The sequence below is a fragment of the Temnothorax curvispinosus genome, unplaced genomic scaffold (genome assembly GCF_003070985.1).
Source record: "Temnothorax curvispinosus isolate PA1 unplaced genomic scaffold, ASM307098v1 QBEX01004290.1, whole genome shotgun sequence".
Taxonomy (NCBI): Eukaryota; Metazoa; Arthropoda; class Insecta; order Hymenoptera; family Formicidae; genus Temnothorax; species Temnothorax curvispinosus.
The window spans coordinates 158,754-178,831 of record NW_020214070.1 but is presented as its reverse complement, the minus strand read 5'-3'; the positions used below and the strand labels follow the sequence as shown (position 1 = coordinate 178,831).

Sequence of the window (20,078 nt, the reverse complement as noted above, 5' to 3'; positions counted from 1 at the left end):
AATATCTTACATTCGATACTACTACAGTCGTTCAAGAATATCTTTATCCGCATTGCGCCAAAACATAGAACGCTCACTACAATCCGACATTATATAATGCCTCGTCGTTCAGTAATTGCAATAGGCCTTATGTTTTCTTTTCTTCTGTTTCAGGTGAGTACCCCGCCATAGAAAGCCGCTATACAGGTCATCCAGATAATCGCGGTATGTAGACTTGTCGTGCGAATGCAATTACAGGACACGCCGTGTTCGGTCATTCTCTCGAGCCCGACGTTTCATTTTATCCAACCGCTTCCGACCGAACAGCAGCCTGATACAAACGTGAACCGATGTGTTCTCAAGCAGAGATTGACACATCAGTAGAATTTCGAGTTCAATAACTCACCGCGAGATATAAGATTCAAATCGAGTTTGAACCTCCAAGAGTGTTTTTGTCACCTGATGGCATAAAACAAAAATATTGCTTATTCGGGTGGTATCTGAAATTATTAATCGCTTGAGTGAATTACGGGTTCTGTACAATATGGTTGGAATAAATCCACGTTACTGATTGCACCGAGCGTGACGACACCGGGAATGACCAAACGGCCTTTTAAAACAGGATGAAATAAATAACGGTCGGATTAATTCCCCGAGATTAAAGGGGGGAATTTACATATCGAGACCCCCGTGGGAAGTCCACGGCGGTCACGCGATATTGCACTTCAACGCGTTTACGTTCCGCGAGATCCCGGCGCTTGAGGGATAAAGCGCAAATGATCGGTGTGCCATATTTCAGAGTCACTTTATCGGCGAAGTCGCCTTTTTACGACGTCGTTATCGTTCCGAGCTATGGAGAGTGAGTGAGAGAGAGAGAAAGAGAAAGAGAGAGAGAGAAATTCGCCGAGTCCTTCGAGAATACGTACCTGCTCAAAGAGCTTAATCCGCGCCCAAAGGGCGTATCGTGTGGCAAATTATCCGGGCGAAACTTCGGCGCATCGCGTATATGCGTTCGTTTCGCCGCTTCTCTCTCTCTCTCTCTCTCTCTCTCTGATTCTCTTTCTTTTTCTCTTGTTATGTAACGTGTCGAGCAGCCTTAAGGCAGCACGGAAGTACCATTAAGAAGGTCCTTTTCCGAAATACTTTTAGCCAGAAGTAATGCTGCCTCGAAAGGGCGCCGGGCGTGACGAGCAATTAAGGTTGTATGACCCGTAAGATCTCTGCCAAAAGTTTAAGAAACGTAACATAAAGCTAATTAACATATTTAAGAAGATATTCTTTACTGGAAAGTAATATTTATATTAATATTTTATTAAAATAACGGTTGCCTGTGTTTTTAAGAGCTATAGAGACATTTTTATGCATATTTTCTCGTATGCAAACTTTCACTTTTAATGATTTTTAGAAAGACTGTACCTGACTTGCAACTGACACAAACGAAAATCTGAAAGTGTGAAAATCTTTAAAAAGTAACAAAACATAGTAATTACTGTTTAAAAATACTAATGAAATTATATTACGTTATTTATTTACGTCATTTATTAATAAATTAAATACAATAGCTCTCATAAAAAAGTATTTTGGTCGCGACAACGTCGCATTTTCTGTAAGTTGGTAGCATTGATCTCACTCGACATCAGCTGCGTGAACGCGAAGTGTGTGCTCTGAGCACGTGTAATATACAGACGCAACGTTTGAGGTTAGTTTTCGCTTGCGCTACGAAAATGCCAAAAGTAAAACGTTACATGTGCCATGGAATTGTTATAATCATCTGGTGTGGTTTCGACTCGTGTCTTCAAATTACGTTTCCCAGTATTTGTCTGTGCTAACCGTTGATTGTACACTTTTTCAGTGACAACTTTTCCTTTCCACATGTAACGTTTTACTTTCGGCATTTTCGTAGCGCAAGCGAAAACTAACCTCAAACGATGCGTCTGTATATTACACGTGCTCAGAGCACACTTTCGATACAGGAGGCTCTATTGGAAAAAGTAACGGACCTCTGTAGTATTTGTTATCCTTTTACGGAGAGTGACGGAGAGAGAGGTTCTAATGTGACGTCATAGTGCGCTGTTGCCGGATCTCTGTACTTACGAGTTCAGCGAGACCAAGCGAGACCGTTCTCTGTTTGGTTTTTATTCAATATTTCAGAAAATATCCTCGAAGTCATAATTTTTTTGGTTCTAATTTGTTTGTAAGATGTTTATTAATATTTCTGCAAAGTTTTAAAAGGATGCCATATTTTCTTCGATATTAATTTCTCAAATGAAGTTGAAAAAACAGTGAAATTTGATGAATTCCCATAAGAGCCCATGTTAAATTCAAATTGTTATAACTTTTAAACGGGCCTCGCAAACTTGTTCAAACTTGGCACAATGCTTTATTATTATAATACTCATCACCTGACAAAGTTTGAAGAATTTGCCATTTTTTCTTCTAAGGGGTCATACAACCTTAATTTCAGACTCTTCCGAGTTTTCAGAGTTTGTGAGAAAGTCTACTGTGTGTGTCAATAGTTCCAAGGCCTTCTTAATAAGCTCTTGAATGCCAAAGAGACGAAAGGGGGATATATACGTGACTTTTCATTGATGCTTAATACATTGTTGATAAGCAAGAAAGAAGAAGAGAGTGAGAGAGACTGGGAAAAAGTCGTAAATAAAGCAAATAGGCAAATTCTGAAAAACGAGGTTTGTTATTGACGCGAATCAATGAAGCGGGACTTAAAATGGTGTCGTTGACGAACGTGTTGCTAAATATTGATTTTGAATCAAGAGCGGCGTTGACCATTGTCAATTTGCACTATTGGGCAAATATAAACGCGAACGATATGTATATGTCAAAGCGTTCTAGTTTGACCGATTGCAGACAGTTTATTCTCATACGTCGAACGCATTTAAAGAAGATTAATTATTTACGCTCCTAATTTAAGACACTTGACTAATTATCGTACATTACGAAAGTTGGTCAGTATTTGTTCTACTATTTTAGAACGAACTGTTGGTTTGTTAAAATAGCTTTGGTTTACTTAGCGAGGATAATGCTCGTTTATCAAGTATTCTGAGCGATACTTTAATTTTCAATGAGTTTTTTTATGACGGTAATTATCGTTTTCCCCGCAACGAAAGCTAGTTCGTGTTTTAACTTCATGACGCTCGCGATGGTATAAATAGCAAGATTAAGATACTCTTATCGTATAAGCCGCGATATGTCGTAACGTACAATTAAATTGTGTACCTACAAATTTTTATCATGAAGCTTTTTCCAATTGATGTCATGAAAATGTTTCAATTCACTTCAAGACTGGTTCTAGTTTATGAAATATTTTAATGAAATATTTTAAGATTGATAAAATATTTTGTAGGAGAATAATTTCGTCGATCATTTCCATTTTCCGTTATCTGTTATCTGTTATGTTGTAAATTCTCATAAAATGACGTGAAATCTGCATAACGTTCGAAGACGTTGTAATTTCCGTGCGCAATCGATGTACGTGTTCGCCACTCGATATTTTGCACGTTGAACTCGTTTGATGCATCCGATCGATGTATCGTTTAAATTGGTTAACTGATCGACGTCTATCAGAAAGCCGACTTCGCAAATTCACTTCAGACGCGAACGTTATCGACATTCGGATGGAAGACTGCGGTACCCCATCTGTTTCCGTTGCGAATCTTGTCTTCCAACTCTGGCAAGGAGATCTTGAATAAGACAATGTCAGGGATCCAGCTGCTCGATGGCTTTACGAAATAATACCGCGTGATAATGAATGTTCTACCACAGGAGTGTTTCGTCGCATTAAACGATTTAGAGTGTATATATATTGTTCATGAGATTACATTTGACTTAATACACTTCGTGCAGTCTAATAAAATCGCCGAGAAAGTTCACAATGCTGTTCTTAATAGAACACTTTTATTCTCACGCGATTCATGCGCGCGCATAACTGACGAACTGCAGTTTTAAATGCAGAGGTATTAACTGTGACTAACGTAGAAGCTGTTCCCGTGAAAAAGGGCATGTAATCCCTTTTCTAGCGTATATTACAGAGAGATATATTTCCCTAGCACTTTTTTTTTGCTGGGCAGCAAAACATGACGGAATTAAGAGTTGCCGATTAAATATATTGTATATCCTAAATAAAATGCATCGTGATTTTTCTCTGTCATTATGTTTTTGCTAACTTTCACCTTACTCCTTACTTATTTTTTCCGCCTACCAACGCAATCAATTTCTCACTGATCATTCAAAATGGTGTTAATACTAACGGGATCAAAATTTGAGTTATATAAACGTGTTTAAAAGGAATTCGGATCGATGATTCAGTATAATAATCTGCCTAATCCACGACTTTCGATTTGACGTTGACAGATCCGAGGAATATTGCGTTTTCTCCTGATCGATGCGCGATTCACAAATCCTACGGATGAGTTGACAATGACGGAGGATTTAGACGCACAAACGAACCGCTTCCATTCGATGAACGTGCACTTTACGCTCGCTTCGCCCTCCGCGAATATCCGCCTTTCCACGTGGCTAGAATAGTTATCGGGATACCGTATTCAGAATAGCGGAGAGTGGTTTCTTATATAGTGAGTCATTGTATTAATTAGAAATTGCTTAGGTACTGAAACTCTCAGACCCAGAGCTCGATAAGTTAGGTTAGGTATATCGGATGATGAAGAAAAGTTCTTAGTTCCTAATGGGGTTTTGCTGTCGAAGTTATTTAACATTCAGTTATTCCTAGCAACAGTATAATATTTACAGGCCTTTGTCGCGATGTTATTTCGATCTAGATTATCTCGAATGGGATATAAGCGAGAAAATATTTGGCTGGATAACAGTTTTCAGTTTCTTGTCCGAGAAATCTAGATTCAATATATGTTTCTGTTAACTAAATAAAAATGTTATTTCACGGTATATTTTTATATATTTTTCTATTATTCAACGAGGAACAACGAGAAAAATTCCGATTTTACAGAAAGTGGATCCGAATAAAGGAAAATATTCTCGCGTATTATATTTCTAGGAAGCGATGCGTTCCGAAAACAACTCTTTCTCGAAAACAAAAGGGTTGCCCCAAATATAAGAGCTGCAATCACGAGCGTATCGAAAAAATAATCTTTTCATGCGAAATTGTCATTTATTATGCAAGATCTCTAATTTTTTTTCTTCTGATGATTTTCCATGATTGAAAATGAACTGCATCCTATTAAAACATCAATATATATGTATATTTTTATTTTAATGAATATTATATTTTATGGTAATCTTATTTTTTTCGAATATAGGAAAATCTCATAATTAATGGCGAAAATTAATTTTCAAACAAATAGCAGCACGGGTGTTTCCTCGTTGCTCGCAGCCATTATAATTGAGTTCTCGCTCTGTTTTCTGCTAAATTTACGTCCGTTACGCTTGTCAACGCTGCTGGCGGTAGGTCACCATTGTAGCCCCGTTCATTATAAGAACGAGACGAAAATTCAATTGAAAAAGTTACCGCGTATTATTCAAGTAAAAAAATTGAGAAAGAAAGACTATTATATGAAAAGCGCAAGAATAGGGCAAAACACTTGACATCGCTGTTAACAATGTCAATATATTATACATATTAATTTTAGTAAAAGACTCGATCTCCAGTTCCAAAATTCACGCGAATATATATATATCGGGCGATAACACTGTGCATTCTTTGATACCGAAATATGCCGTACGCCTTTGTGGCTCGGAAGCACTCGACAATTCCCGTCGAGGTGGTCCACCGAAACCGGCTACAATGGCGAGACAAAGGAATCTGTGCGGCATCGACCTTATCTCGATCGAATAGAAATGCCCGGAGCTTTCGGTGCACTTGACATAAATCTCGAAAGCGATAAAAGGATCGCGGTAACAACTCTAGCGATACGGTCGATCGTTAATGCCACGCACAAACCGAAATTTGCAAGGAAGTATTTTTTATCCCACTTCCGACGATTGAAACTTAAGGACTGATATCCCATTAGTCGAAAGCGACACGATCGAAAGCAGGAATCTAAGATTATTCTTATCGTGTTAATGCGATCATTGACACAATGAATTTGCAACATTTCTGTGTTTAAAAATATGCTTTTAAGAAAAATTGTTTATGCTAAAAGTTAATTTTTTTCTATTTTTTTTATTAGAAATTAAGTTAAATGATTGAAAATTTTTCATAACAATATATGAATGATTTTACATGTTCTTCGTTATATGAAATATATAAAATATGTCGAGCAATATAATGCAGGCTGCGTTTATTCCTGTTTTCGATATCTTGCCAAATAAATACAAATTCCTTCTCAGGCATCTTATATGAAAAGTATTTTCAAGCACGATAGCATGTTGTTACCAGGAAAGTTACCGATATCACGGTTGTATGTACTTGTTCTAGCCCAAGTTTTTGAATAATTCCTCCCTCGTGTGGTGAATACGCGGTGTGCCGATCTGCCTCGCAGAGATCGTCGAGTTTGTCACATCCATGGCAAAGTTTGCTCAAACTTCCGTCAAATGAGAATTCAAAAACTTAAGTTTTGATTAACGATCTTTTTTGACGAACATGATTATACGTGCCGCGTTATGATCGTTTCGTACGAACCAGATTTGAAGAATAGTGAGACGTTCGATCATTTCTTCCCCATCCGCGAAACAATCTTTGAAAAGAAGTCGTGTGGCTTTGCGCGACCCCATCATCAGTCGTCGACGAATTAGTCGTCGAATCTCGAATCAATCGATTCAAGCATGCACGCCGTAATTTTGGTAAACTTGGCGGATGGGTAAACTGTTCCGTCCTCCAAATCGCTTTACGAAAAAGAATCTTCTCACCGCAGGTGAGCTTGTATATCGCGCCACTGCAGCTGGCGCGAGGAATCGTTTATTATTTACGCAGTCGGGGAGAACGTTCGTCCTACTTCAGCGCGACAGCAGCTGCAACCTCGCAGCATCCGGGCAATTCCTATTTGGCCATTTCCCTCCAATCCACTTCCTCTCACACATCGCTCTTCATCCTTTCCCTCCACTCGCGTCATGGGAGATGTCAATTAACCGGCGAAACAGGGAACGACGGCGAAAAAATGTCGCTGCAGTTTATTTTAGTATTTTGACTTAAAGCTTGACGGATATCTTACGTGATACTCTTAAATCCAGTTGATTTAAAATATGACTTACATAATGCCTTATGCGATCGATCTTTGTCTATCGAAGAGATATCATGGTAGCCAATTCTTGGACATTCCCGTGGCGAATGCTACTTTCGAGAACTGAAAAATATATGAGAATAAAATTTTCTCAACTCGAGGAATCTCAGCCTTGTGCGCACAACCTGAGCCATCGATTTACGTTCGAGTGTAACTCTCAGTGTCCCGATAGGAATCAAATGTTCTTGAACAAAGACTCTCGGACTTCTCGGTATAATTTATAATTCAAGTTGAAAGAGACCCGCCACTAAACTTTTTCGAAAATGTTATTGTATCGAAGACAGCAGGTCCACACGACGACAGTGATTCGTAAAGAAAGAAAAAAGAATCTGATGTCTCAATAGGATATTAAATATGAAATGTTAAAACCATAGTTTAGTTTAAAAAAAGATGCAGATATAACAAAAAGGTAGATCTTCTATTCTATTTTATACCCTCGTCATTTTGACGTCCAAGAATCGGTCGACTAAATCCTGATTTCGTTTAAACAAGGTGCGAGCGAATACGTGCATAGCTATTAGTCGAGAACCCGACTATATTCGGACAACTCGCAAAAGCAACAGTGCATGTCGCCCCTCGGCCGTGTGAAAAACCGTATGTGTGAGCACAGAATACAGGGGGTAACTTGGCTGCCGCGTAAGTTCGATATGACGAGAATTAACGGAGTGGCGCGACGGCGCGGCAACGTAGATGGACAGGGTGGACGCCATTCGATTGATTTCCATTTAGTGGAAGAATGTGATTTTAAGCGAGGTGGCCGGTGGAATTTAACGAAACTGACAGAAGGGGAAATGCGTGTTTTTAATTCGTTTAGTCACATGGGAATATTGGAAAGAGGATAAAGGGTACCTTCGTGCGTTTAATGGAAAATCTGATATTAAAGATCAAAGCTCCTAGAGGAAAAGGAAAGCGGTCTTATTAGCAATAATTTTCTTAGCTATTCGTATAGAACAAATATTTCTCATATAACATTTTCGTCGCAACTTATTGACGACCGGAATGAACGTAATCGTCGATAAAGCAAGTTTACGAATGCAAAGTGGAACGAGAGATGCGAAAGCACTTTAAGTGCTGCGAAGTGCTCCTTGTTTTCCCGCTTTCCCGCTCTCTCACAGCGATAACGAGAGATTCGAGAGAAATCGCATTCCCCGCCGATGGACATTTTCCCGGCGTTGAAATTAATCTCCCGATAAATAACTTGCTTCACTCTCGAGCGCTCGTCTTCGACCCGGATAATTATGGTACTGCGATAAGGCTCGATGCGCTGCGAACTTCTTCGAGACTCGACGACTAATTCGTTAACGATTGATGATCGTATCGCGCGGCGTCGCAAACTCCCGCAGCTTTTTTCTCCCGCGGGCACGAGAAAACTTTTCCAATTAAATATGTCGAACCGCGAACGCAAGGATGCTTTGGAATTGATTACCTTGATTAAATGATTCTTATATATTATATTTTCTTTGAAAGCTCGGACGATTCTTTCACGAGTTATTAAAACGTGACTTATGAAAGTGCGCGTTTCAAGCTCATTAATTTTTTTACTACTAAAAATAATCACTACATTTTATTATACTACTACTCTGTGTGAGACAAAAAATGATTAGCATAGAGTTTGATACAAATGCATCACAATGCTTTTTATGAGAAAAAAACTAAGTTTTTTCTTTTATCTATAATATATTAGAATGTTTAGATAAGCATCGAAGCGCGAGATCATTTATAGCGAGGTTTTAATCAATTATCTTACTAAATTGCCATAATATAAATACAAATCATTTCGCATTTGATTCAATATCATCGCTCCAAAATTATAAAATATTTAGTATTGATTGTACTCAGTTTACTCACAAACGTTTGGAATAAAACTAATCACCCTGAGCAGGGATCGTCATCGGATTAGTTCCGTGTCGGGATGTAATTTTCCAGGCTAAGGTAGGATCGAGAGCAAAAGCCGGGGCCACCCCGGGGAGTCCTCTTCCGAGATCAGTTAGAAAAACGAGAGAAGACCGACCACGATGGTGGACGTGCCGCGTCGCGCCGTGCCGTGCCGTCGAGATGTTTCTTGCGCGGAAACATGGATACGCCGGGGCTCCACGCGGCGAGGGATTCCGATTAGTCTGGTTTCTCGAATTGGCCGTCTTCCCATCTCGCCAGACACGCCCGGAATTTCGGTTAGACACATACGCAAGACCGAGCCACGTCGTTCACGTCAACAATGTAAATTCGGGTGTGACGTTTCGGAAACATCGCTCTCTCGGTTGAGAGCGAGAAAGTTTCGAAAGGGCGTAATCGCGAAATTTGAGAAAGTAGCAAACACGACTCGAGAGAGAAAAGCCCCTGACAAAATAGTTGCGAAATTCGAAAAGTGGGACAACGCCTCAACAATGTATTGGTTCTCCAAGAGATTTTATGCGCAGGAATATTCCGAAAAACTACCATGTCGAAACGGTATCAGTTTGAGACGTTATCTTTTAGAATTTTACGGTGTTTTGGCATGATGCATGATTCTAAGATTAAGATCAACGTAATTTCGAACCATTATTTTCTTGGCTGAATTCGTATCGCGTTTATGTATAGTGAAATAAGAGGCAGCTCGTAATTCTTTTACTTCTTCGAAGCTATATTCGCTCGTCTCGTTGAGGTATCATATCGTAAAAGCGAAAATCTAGAAAAAAATTTCATCGCGGCGAGTTTAACATTGGAGAAGAAATAATGTGATTTCACCGTCGGACAATTCCCCAAAAGGAAGGACGTTTCTGCACGGTTCTGTATTCCCGCATCGTGTTACTCCGTATCGCCATGATCCGTCAGGGGATTCGTAGAGAAACCCTAGAGCACGTTGCTACGGCGTCTTCAAGGTTATCGATCCTCGAGGACGACGCCGTGGACCGAGAGAAAGGCGGATCGACTATGGGAATTGCCAGCCGTTCTCTATCCTAAATCTTCACTTGCGGGACCCTTGAGGATCGACCCTCGACAAAAATCTGTTCGTTTGGTGCTCAATGTTCTGTAATATCTTACGTCAATTTTTTATCTCGAAGCTACTTTCAACTTATCTAAAGATGCAAAAATATTCGAAAACACCTGACGTGATCTCACACAATTTCATTATAGGATTATATTTACGATCACTCGAGTATTAAGGCTCGAGATATCAGATTTTCTGATCGAGGTCACCTGGTTCTCCATCGAATTGCAATGACCACTGTTGGCGCGATTCAAAACGCTAGTTCACGCGAAAGCGCTTGCTGACGGGGCGAAAACTTGAACGGGCAAAATAATAAATCAAGCCCATCGGTCGATCGGTGGCGAGTAAGAAGCAGGACGAGGGGGGTGATGGGCAGAGAGAAGTCCCCATGTTGAGAGGAGGAGGAGAAAGAGGAGGCTGAAGATCATGATGGAATTAGGCGGCACAGGCTGAATGGATGGATGTGCCGAACGCGCGCCGCTCCACGAGATCGAGGGTTGACCATTTCGGGAGAGGGTTGCAGGTGGTGGCGGCGACGGCTGATCGATGCAACACCAGCGCCAGCGCCGCGTCGTTCAGCACCACGGGCGATGGAGGACGGCCACTACCGCCGGTATTCCCACTCCTCCTTCGCTTCCTCTGTATCTGTGATTCTTCTATCTTTCCGTCTCATCTCACGACCGTTCTTCCAGCCTCCTCCTTCTTCCCTCTTTCTTCCACTTTGTCTTCTTTTCTCGTATAACATACCGAATACGCACTAACTGACAGTACCCGCCCCTCTCGTTCCATCCCTCCGTTATCACCCACCCTTCCTCCATTCCTGTTTCTCCACCATATCCCTCCGACTCTTTCCAGCCCTCCAGGATCCTCGCAACGATGTACTACGCACGTACTAACCGAGCGGCGCACGTCGGACCTTCGTGGGAGTCGGTGCGACCCTCTCCGCGTGCGCCACCCTCCATACGGGGGTCGCCTCGGCGTAGCACCTCGCGCCGTTCTCTCTCCCTCTCGGCAATCTCGCAGGCTCAGTTCTCGCCTGGAGACCATCCGGTACGCAGGTGGATCCGGGACCATCCACCTTGAACCCCGGGTTGTCGCGATGACACGTCGGCTTGCCACGAGGTGAACGCGTCGGAAACGAGGTGCTTTTCGTCGTGCTTTTCTCGTGCCGCAAAATCTCCCTCCGCTCTTTCGTCCTGATCTCCTACTACTCTGCGGTCCGCTGCGGTTGGCTCGTTTTAATGCGGATGAGAATTGATCATGTCTGTCTCTTTGACCGCGTCTGTTATTACTTGTTTGCTTCCGTTAGTCGAATCTGATAGCTTGACGAGGCTGAGAAGAAAACCGGGTGTGGTAAAAGCGATTCAATGTGCATTTTAGAAATAGCTGAAATAGCGTGAACCAATCATTGAAGTTAATAGCTTGGCAATTGAGAAGTGTACATCGGCAGATTATTTTATCTATGAAAGATTGCAATTTCAATGTTTAACCTAATTTGTTATACGTTCTTCTTTGCTGCAGCCTCAATTATACAACTTGTTTGTATTTGATTTTTCCTTTATGAGGTCTTGGCAGATCTTATTTCATTAACTAAATACCGAGAAACGTAGAGTGCTTCAAAGAAGATGTACAATTTACAAGATTGTGGTCACGTGATTATTGCATCATGCATTTCTGCTTTGTTAAATTTCCACATAGAATTCTAAAACACTTTCGTGCAACAACAACGCAATAAACGAAAGTACAGTTTCTAATTAATCTTCTCAGTTGTTTTTAATTTACCAAAGATAATTGATCAACACATTTATGAGCTGCACTTTTTGCCGTCTTTAAAAAAAGCTTTTTAGTAAATGAACGTACGTACAGATGTGATAGAAGTTATTGAATCATTGCGTTGCATGAGATGTTTGAGATAATCCACTTCGCGAAATGTCGCACGTGGACAGATGGAATCACAAACGTCTCGATCACGTGGCCACTGCGATCTCACCGGGATTACCGCCTGGTATCGATGCAATTTCGCGCATCAACATGGACTTCATTTGAATTAAGGATTAAATTGGCGATCTCGACGGCAGATTGGCTAATTTCAAGATTAATCCATGATTGAACTTTGACCTTATCCGCGTCGTACGATCGGCATATCGATACCTCACGTATTATTAGTTTAAGACACTTCAAATCGGATACATAATTGCCATCACTATCATTATTATCAATCTTATCCACAAAGTAGCTCCTTTTGCTTGGTGTTATCTTTTCAGTTTTCAACGTTACGTATTTTAAGATTGTTGGTCCGATTGCCAGCAAAATGCTGCAAAGTGGCACAGAGATGGTAACAGAATTATATCCCCAGCGGCATCGTGGCGTCGTTCTTTCGAGGGAACTTTTTGTTTTCCATCCTCGCAGTCTATGTAACTGGCGACCGAGCCGAACGCGTCTTGGCAGGCACAATTTTCCGGAAAACGACCAAATACTCGGAGCGTTCCAAATAGAGTTCGTAATCAAAGTTCGAGTTTAAACCATCAAAATCAATTTTTACCGACTTCCGCGACTACGCGTCAATCTATCCGAGAGAACTTATTTAAAATTAAGTTTGACTATAGGAGATTGAAATGTCATGTCATCATAAAATGAGAAAATGGCTTCTGCACTAAAACTTTTTGCAAAATTCGATAAGAGATTAAGTTGTTATAAAATTAATTAGTGTTATTGATTTTCATCATGGAGGGATTTATCAGATAATTACAGCTTGATATCAAGATATCCTTTCCTCTCATTAAAGCGCAGTGTCCTATTTTAGAGATAAAGGAAACATGATACACTTTTATTAAGAAAAAGTAAAAATATACTTTCAAATCAAGTTACTGATATTGAGTAGCAGTAAATGATACCTATACATATTTCTTGCCTAAAATATTGAAAGAAATTCATAATTCTATTTATATTCGAGCTGATAGTTCTATTCCGACTCAAGTTTTATAATTATCTGTTAAACGTATATGTTTAATAATAGCACAAATTTAATTATTTAAATTTCTCCACGTCCATTACGGCAATCTGCAGTTTAGCACAAGAGCCACAGCCGATCATCTACCCCCTACGGAATAAAATTAATTCCGTTGCCTTTGTTTCATTATTCAATTCTCGGCTTATATCCGCCCTCGCCTCAGGGACAGCAATTAACATAATGAATTTCGGCCGCATCACACATGCCTCGCCATTTATCTTTTAGATACGTTCAGAGGCCTAAAGTACCGGGATTAAACCGAACGGCGAATTCTTATGAGACTTGCCGAATAGCAGACAACGTTAAATTAAGATGACTTGCAATATCTCGCTCGCAATAACCTGCCAACGTTCAAACGTTTATTTTCACCACTTTGAAGTCGCTCGTTTGTTTCCATCGAATGTATCGCGTCTCTCACAAAGTCTCCTTTGACTCTCGTCGCTCATTAACGTCGTCACTGTCGTCAGCCTGAGATGCACCTTCTCTCAACCTCTTCGTGATTCTAGTCACGATTTTATTTTATATTGCAACTATTATTCATATCGCGTAAGTGACTTACTTGGAAAACACTATCCGTTCTTCTTTTCTATCGTATTTTCCGCAGTTCTCTCGCTGATGTAAAAAAATGAAACGTCTAGCAGATATTATGGACACGTTGTAACACGTATATGCAAATGAAAATGAGGATGTCTCCATGTGTACTAGATGCCAGGAGAATGACGCGCCATTGTTCCCACGCACGTCTGACTCTGACAGAAGCTCGATGATTCGTTTGCCGATCGGCAAGGCCGACTAGCCGTCGGCGATTGCTTTCACGCATGAACGTGAATCGCTTAGCCTCACCCGAATGAAAATGCACGACGTTTCTGCATAGTTGTCCGCCACGACTTCCGTCGGCTTCCGGTACTCTCGCGTCACAACTTTGCGCGATCAGGTTTCGAAGGAAGACATTTAGTATTCCGCCGAACTACGACGTAATCTCGTGGGATTTGCATCGAAACCTGGCAACGTATTCCTTCATAATCTTGTAACCGAAGTTAATCTGTTGCTTAAATCTAGACGAAGCTTAATCTAATAGCTAATTTAATCACCGAAAACATCTAAAATGTTGAACTGAAAAAAATGTCCGCAAATAGGCAAGATTTCTTTATGATAAAATTGTTTTTGGCGCAAAATATGAGCATTAAGTCATGAGAACTATTGTTTTCATGTTATTTCATGGACCCGCTTCTCGAAAACGGATGATAAACGGTAAAGAGATACTCATTTCTTCAGTTTCAACGAAAGCGATAAAATTCGCTTTAGCGCGACTGAAAATCGTCGTGTTCGGGTATTCTCATCAATTCTGTTTTCTTTCTAATGACCGATGTGTGGTTGGCAATGGTACAGCGGACGTTTGACGGAATAATGTGCATGCTAAGTGTGCGCATACCGAAAGAGTTTTTGCGCGCTGTAACGTCGCGTGCAACGATAAATCATAGAGTCCTTCAAGCGGGAATGTAGACCATTTTTCCGCCACGGAGAAGAGAGGGAGAGGGAAAAATAGAAAAGCGCGCCGCATTTCCCTCTCCTCGAAACTTCCCAAATCATTCTCTCGCCGGATCACACTCGAAAATTTATACTTATCGCACCTAGATAGCGCGGATAGTGGATATAAGGAATTTTCTTTCGAAACCCAGCCATCCGCGCAATATTTATCTACGTTCAAATGCGATCGTGCCGATAGCGCGAGAGAGATGGACGATTCCGCACTTATCACTTCCTCATTAACGCGGCGCGTAATCGAATGCTAAATAATAGAATCTATTGTACGCTCGCGATGCGGAAGACGGGCTGAAATAAACGTGCATTTCTGCAACGCGTCATTGACATTCGGCCATTCAGTTTAATAATCGAATGCAATCTTCCCGTTATTGATGAAATCAAATATTAATGCGAGACTATATATATCACGATATCATAGTGACGACGAGCTTCTGTCGATGCAAACTGATTAGCTTCGTTATCGACCTGATGTACCTTGACGAGTATAAGAGTGTAATCCTGTAGATGTAGAAATATAGAATTTTCAACAATTGCGGAACGTAATTCGTTCTCTCTAAAATCTTTATCGATGATCACTTCATCGATAGACCTGATTTATAATTAATATCCTTTAGAAAGTTATAATTTTTCTTATCGCGAATCCACGTGTCTAATTCATTCCTTTACGCTCAATTTAGCATTGATTTAATTATTTGATATAGCATCAGCGATCATTAGTTACTAATCGGTCAAACATCGTTAACGGGACATCCACGAGCCTAATTTAACGTGACCACACGAGCGGAGTCGTTAAACTCGCTTTGATGATTTTCAATAAGTGACGTGTGGGAGACAGGAGTGGAATACGCGACATAAATCGTATAACGGGGCCCGCGATGGAAATACCTCGCATGCCCACGCGGCGGGAGCTAAATTAACAGCATGCGGTGTAATTTTAGCGTAATGTAAATCGATATCGCTGCGGTGCTCCCCCGCTCTCTGCAGACCCCCTAAACGTGAACGTCACGGAATGCCGCTTTGTACGAGACATTTCGCGTCGCCGGCGGTATCGCGGCCGAGGCTGTAAATTTTTCAAACGGCTGGCAATCAGCCAGACATTTTTGTTACGAGCCCATGACCGGCGTAACACTACACACCGTGTCGTGCACCCTACTTTAATGAACACCTTCGCGCTATGCACCCGTGTCATCTGCCCGCGGCGGCATGCCTACCATGCTTTATGATGCCCGCAAGTTCTCCCGTCTTATGTTACTCGTGTGAATATGTTTACGAGTATATCAAAATCATGTGATATTTTGCAGAGATATTTCTCTCTCGTCGCTTCTAATGTAAGATTAGTTTATATTTTCCTTTTATAGACTTCACTGTCTAATAAGTGTTTATAGAAGTGTAATAATATATTTAAAAAGGGAGGTAAGCGTATAGAAAAATGAGGAAATTTGAGATACCAAACGTAATTTTGATTTGTCAAAGAATCCGCTGTAAGAATTTCTTGAACGATCATCTTTCTTCTCCACCACCACTTCAGTGTCAATTTCTCCCTTCCAATATTGCTAAACGTTGACTGCGAAACACGAGCCAACTTCTACGACGCAAAGGCCGACGACCTGAGCCCAAGTCCGACGTAACCTTACCAATATTCCTTCTCAGATACTCGCCCGAACGAGTTCTCCATTCTCGAATCGAATCTGAACAGGCGAGTCGCGACGCGATCGGTTCCCCGCTCGACAATGTGATGTCAATTGTCGTGGTGAAATCGCCGTGTTGACGATCCCCAGGAAAGAAAAGAGGAGACGATGATGAACGGCGAGCGAGATTCGTGACTGTTTCGCGGACAGTAAGAAGAGGACCACGAAGAGCGAACGGAAGGAGGAGGAAGCGGGCCGGTCCGGTGGGGCCCCGGCCATGGGGGAGACAGCATGTTCTCCGAGCTGTGCAGGGAGACCCTGCGGAAGGCAGCAGTGTGTTACTCTGCTCGTGCAGGAAGTCCATCACCATCGCCACCAACGTCTCCGCCGCCATCACCCGCCAAGGAGGCAAAGACTGCTGCCAACGCTGACCTGGCAAATGTCCGTGACGCCAGCCACGAAGGAGCCAGAGACCATCACCAGTACCATCATTCAGGGACCACTGCCGGAAAGCGAGCGTCGCCGACCGGAAACGCCGCCGCCGCCGCCGGCGAGCCCAGAGATCCGGCCTCAGAAAGATCGGCCCCGACCGATCGTCCAAACGACTTCAGGGAGTACGTTTACGTCCGGTGCGCGACTGACATATTAGTTCATTACTCTCACAGTACTCTTCGGGGACAGATCGAGCATCGACCGTCGATTTCTTCATCGTGCTTGAGAACTCGCGTTCTAACAAATAAAAGAAGACTTACAGTTTTTTCTGAGCAAATAGTCCTCCGGAATGGACAGTTTATCTATCGACCCCCATAGAACTAGTTATCTGAATTTCTATGGTTTCTACTTCACTTCGCGAGTTTTTGTTACACAGGTGAAGAATAGAAATAGCAATTGTAATTAATGATTTTTATGAGTAAACGCTTTATATAAAAATATTTTGTATAATTATACGAAAGCGTGAAATATATTATTATGGTTATTATTTCACTAGCTATCATTAATTTTGTAATATTAATCTATAGTTTCAGGTTAATTAACGAAAACACGATAACCAGAAAATTGCGTGATTGTCATTTTCACGAAACAATGGCGTCGAACGACATTTTTGCGTCGCGATGGTCGATGCTCGTGTTGGATCTATTGATCCATTAGGACGGCTTGACGTTGTCATCCGAGGAAATTGATCGATCACATGCATCATTCGGTGAAGCTCAATGCAGAGTCCGGCTCGCTCACTTCCATTTCACATTCAGATACCCGAGATTAGCTTCAACGTACTGTTGTCGGATAAAATCAACAGGCGTAATATCCCGATTTTCAATATGGTGCTCGTACGACGGCGTCATTCACACTTATTGAAACAAGTTGTTCATTTGTATTTTGGTCGCGCTTTCCTGTTTGTTGATCTGAATCCATAGCTGGCCGTTATATCCAATCTCGCTATCGAATTAATAGTTTGCAAGTTTACACAGCTTACATTTTATTTTATTTATTATTACATCATGAAGTAATGAAAGAAAACAATTAAAAATTAAATCATGTAACATCGTAAATGAATGATTTTATTAATTAAACTCGCATTAACGAGATATCGCGACGTTTGTTTGTCATGCTAAAAATCGTCTCGACACGTTTCTCGGATCAAACTCATTCGGTTCTCGCGATACCGAGTCTCATGTCCGAAAAAAAAATTTAGAAAGAATTCTACCTTGGCGCGTAAACCGTGGCGTAAACGTAAACGTACTCCCAGAAAGCGGCCGGCGATGCCCACTGACTTCAGCAAACGATTGCCTGGACTCGAAGCCAGAGAAGGGCGACGTGGCGGCACGTACGGTGCCGCCGAGTCCAGGGAGTCCCGATCGGTGTCCCCCGAGAAAGGAACAGCACGTCAGCGCGAGGACCACCGAGGAGGCGGTGGAAGCGGCGGAGGAAGTGCCGGCAGCGAGTGCGGCAGACCGGACTCGAGAGTCGGCCGACGATCCCCAGGGTCGTCGCCCGAACCCGAGGACAACTCCTCAACTTCTGGCGACGAAGGTACCTTCCCCTGTTGCTCGCATGCACGCTGAATTTTTCACCGGCCGGCTCCGACCAGATCCGTCGGTCTATCCCGCGGGATTGTAAGATATTCGCGTGCCTCTCGCATGTCGACGCGAGTTCAATCGTGTAATTCGTACGGCACTAAAAATACAAGACTGATCCAGGGTCTCTGAGTAGGGATCCTATTTCTTATTCGTAATGATATACACCGTCCGACTAATTTGGAAACAATATCTCTCACGAGAGATATGGGAGAATTTAGTCACACACATTTTTGGATGTGGAATTAATAATTAAAAAATAATCAATGTAATGTGCCTTCCGTGCAGCTTTTAAAAATATGTGATGAAGATAAGCTATGAAATATATTTCTAGTTACATCGAGGTGCAAGTATCTCGTTGCATATCGATGCAAGATCCCTGTAAATGGAAATTGAAATTAAAATTAAAATTGAAATTAAAATTAATAAAATTAAAATTAAAATTAAAATTAAAATTAAAATTAAATTTTATTTTTATAACTTCATTAATATTATTTAATATTATATATATTACTAATATTATACTTATATTAATGTATACATCAGATTAAAAAGGATCGAAACGTGAGATTCTTGTCATTTTTAATCATTAATATTTTTATGAACATGAAGAATTAACGAACCAAATAGAACCTTTCTAAAACGGAGTTATTCATGGAAAGAGAGTTATTCATATCAAAATGTTGAATGATAATCCCCTGCGAGTGTTCGGTCGGGATAGTGGAAGTTCGATGGGATCTTCGCGTTCGAGATATACCTATACTCTTGGGGATTGCGGGAGTTGTTGATCGTGGCTCTTTGAGAAATCGAGTTCATGAAGTTGCAGGGAGTACCTCGGCGACGAAGGTGAACTGAAAGATCTTAGATAGCTCAATCGAAAGCAAAGACCGCGCGTGATCGCAGAGAAAGCATCAACGTTTAGCTCCTTCGCGTGCTGTCGCCTTAGTTACATATGTCATGTAAATATGTCACTTGGAATTTGAGGATTTGAGATGTGAACGTAACATGCAGTCGGGATTTCATCCTGTATACCATGCTCTTTACCAAGTATCAGATTATAATATTCGTGAATCGAAGAAAGAAATTACTTCTATAATCTGGAGAATGTATCCATTCTTAGATTTATCATGCAAATAAAAAATGCAGAAACCTCGTAAAATATTGACGATAACTCGACGGAATTTTAAATCAACTATACACTTACTATACGCTTTCTTTTACGTATATACTCGCTAAATCGCAGAAAAAATCGACCATGCACAGATTCCTACCGATCTGACATTTCTGCACTTCACTTTTTTTATTTCATATTTTAACTCTGCAATAAATATGGACGGAGAAATATTTCGTAGTCAGTCGTATATGTATTTTTATTTCGCACATTGCAAGAAAGTGAAGCTTGAAAAAGAGAGGCCTTGGAGAGAGAATCCTTCTGACGATGATACTAGCTATTTCATGTCTTCATATAATTCCGTGCGCGATGCACCCGGTCGTTTATCTCTTCACTGCGTAACGTTCCATGCTTTACAGAAAAAGGAAACTCGACTTCAAAGAAGTAACAAGATTGGAACGCGACCGCGCTGCTTTATTCCTAGATAAACAATCTGCGATCGATTGCGAGGGTTCCTTTTGTCGTTCTCTTTCCTATTGTGTCCTGGGACTCTG

At 41.2% G+C, this 20,078-nt stretch overlaps 1 protein-coding gene across 29 annotated transcripts in view; it reads left to right on the top strand.

Moving 5' to 3' along the window:
- LOC112453394 (MAP7 domain-containing protein 1-like) overlaps positions 1-20,078 on the top strand; it is a 145,030-nt gene that overhangs the window by 86,820 nt on the left and 38,132 nt on the right. For 7 of the 29 annotated variants that reach the window (XM_025014151.1, XM_025014149.1, XM_025014153.1 and 4 more), the window contains exons 1-2: positions 11,198-16,967; positions 18,032-18,369. The exons of 10 other annotated variants lie outside the window; for them this stretch is intronic. In XM_025014151.1, coding sequence (XP_024869919.1) covers positions 16,630-16,967; positions 18,032-18,369 — 676 coding nt within the window. In that variant the 5' untranslated portion in view covers positions 11,198-16,629. Of the gene's footprint in view, positions 1-153; positions 205-11,197; positions 16,968-18,031; positions 18,370-20,078 lie in introns of those variants that run through there. 12 more of the 29 variants (XM_025014163.1, XM_025014157.1, XM_025014164.1 and 9 more) reach the window with 8 other exon arrangements.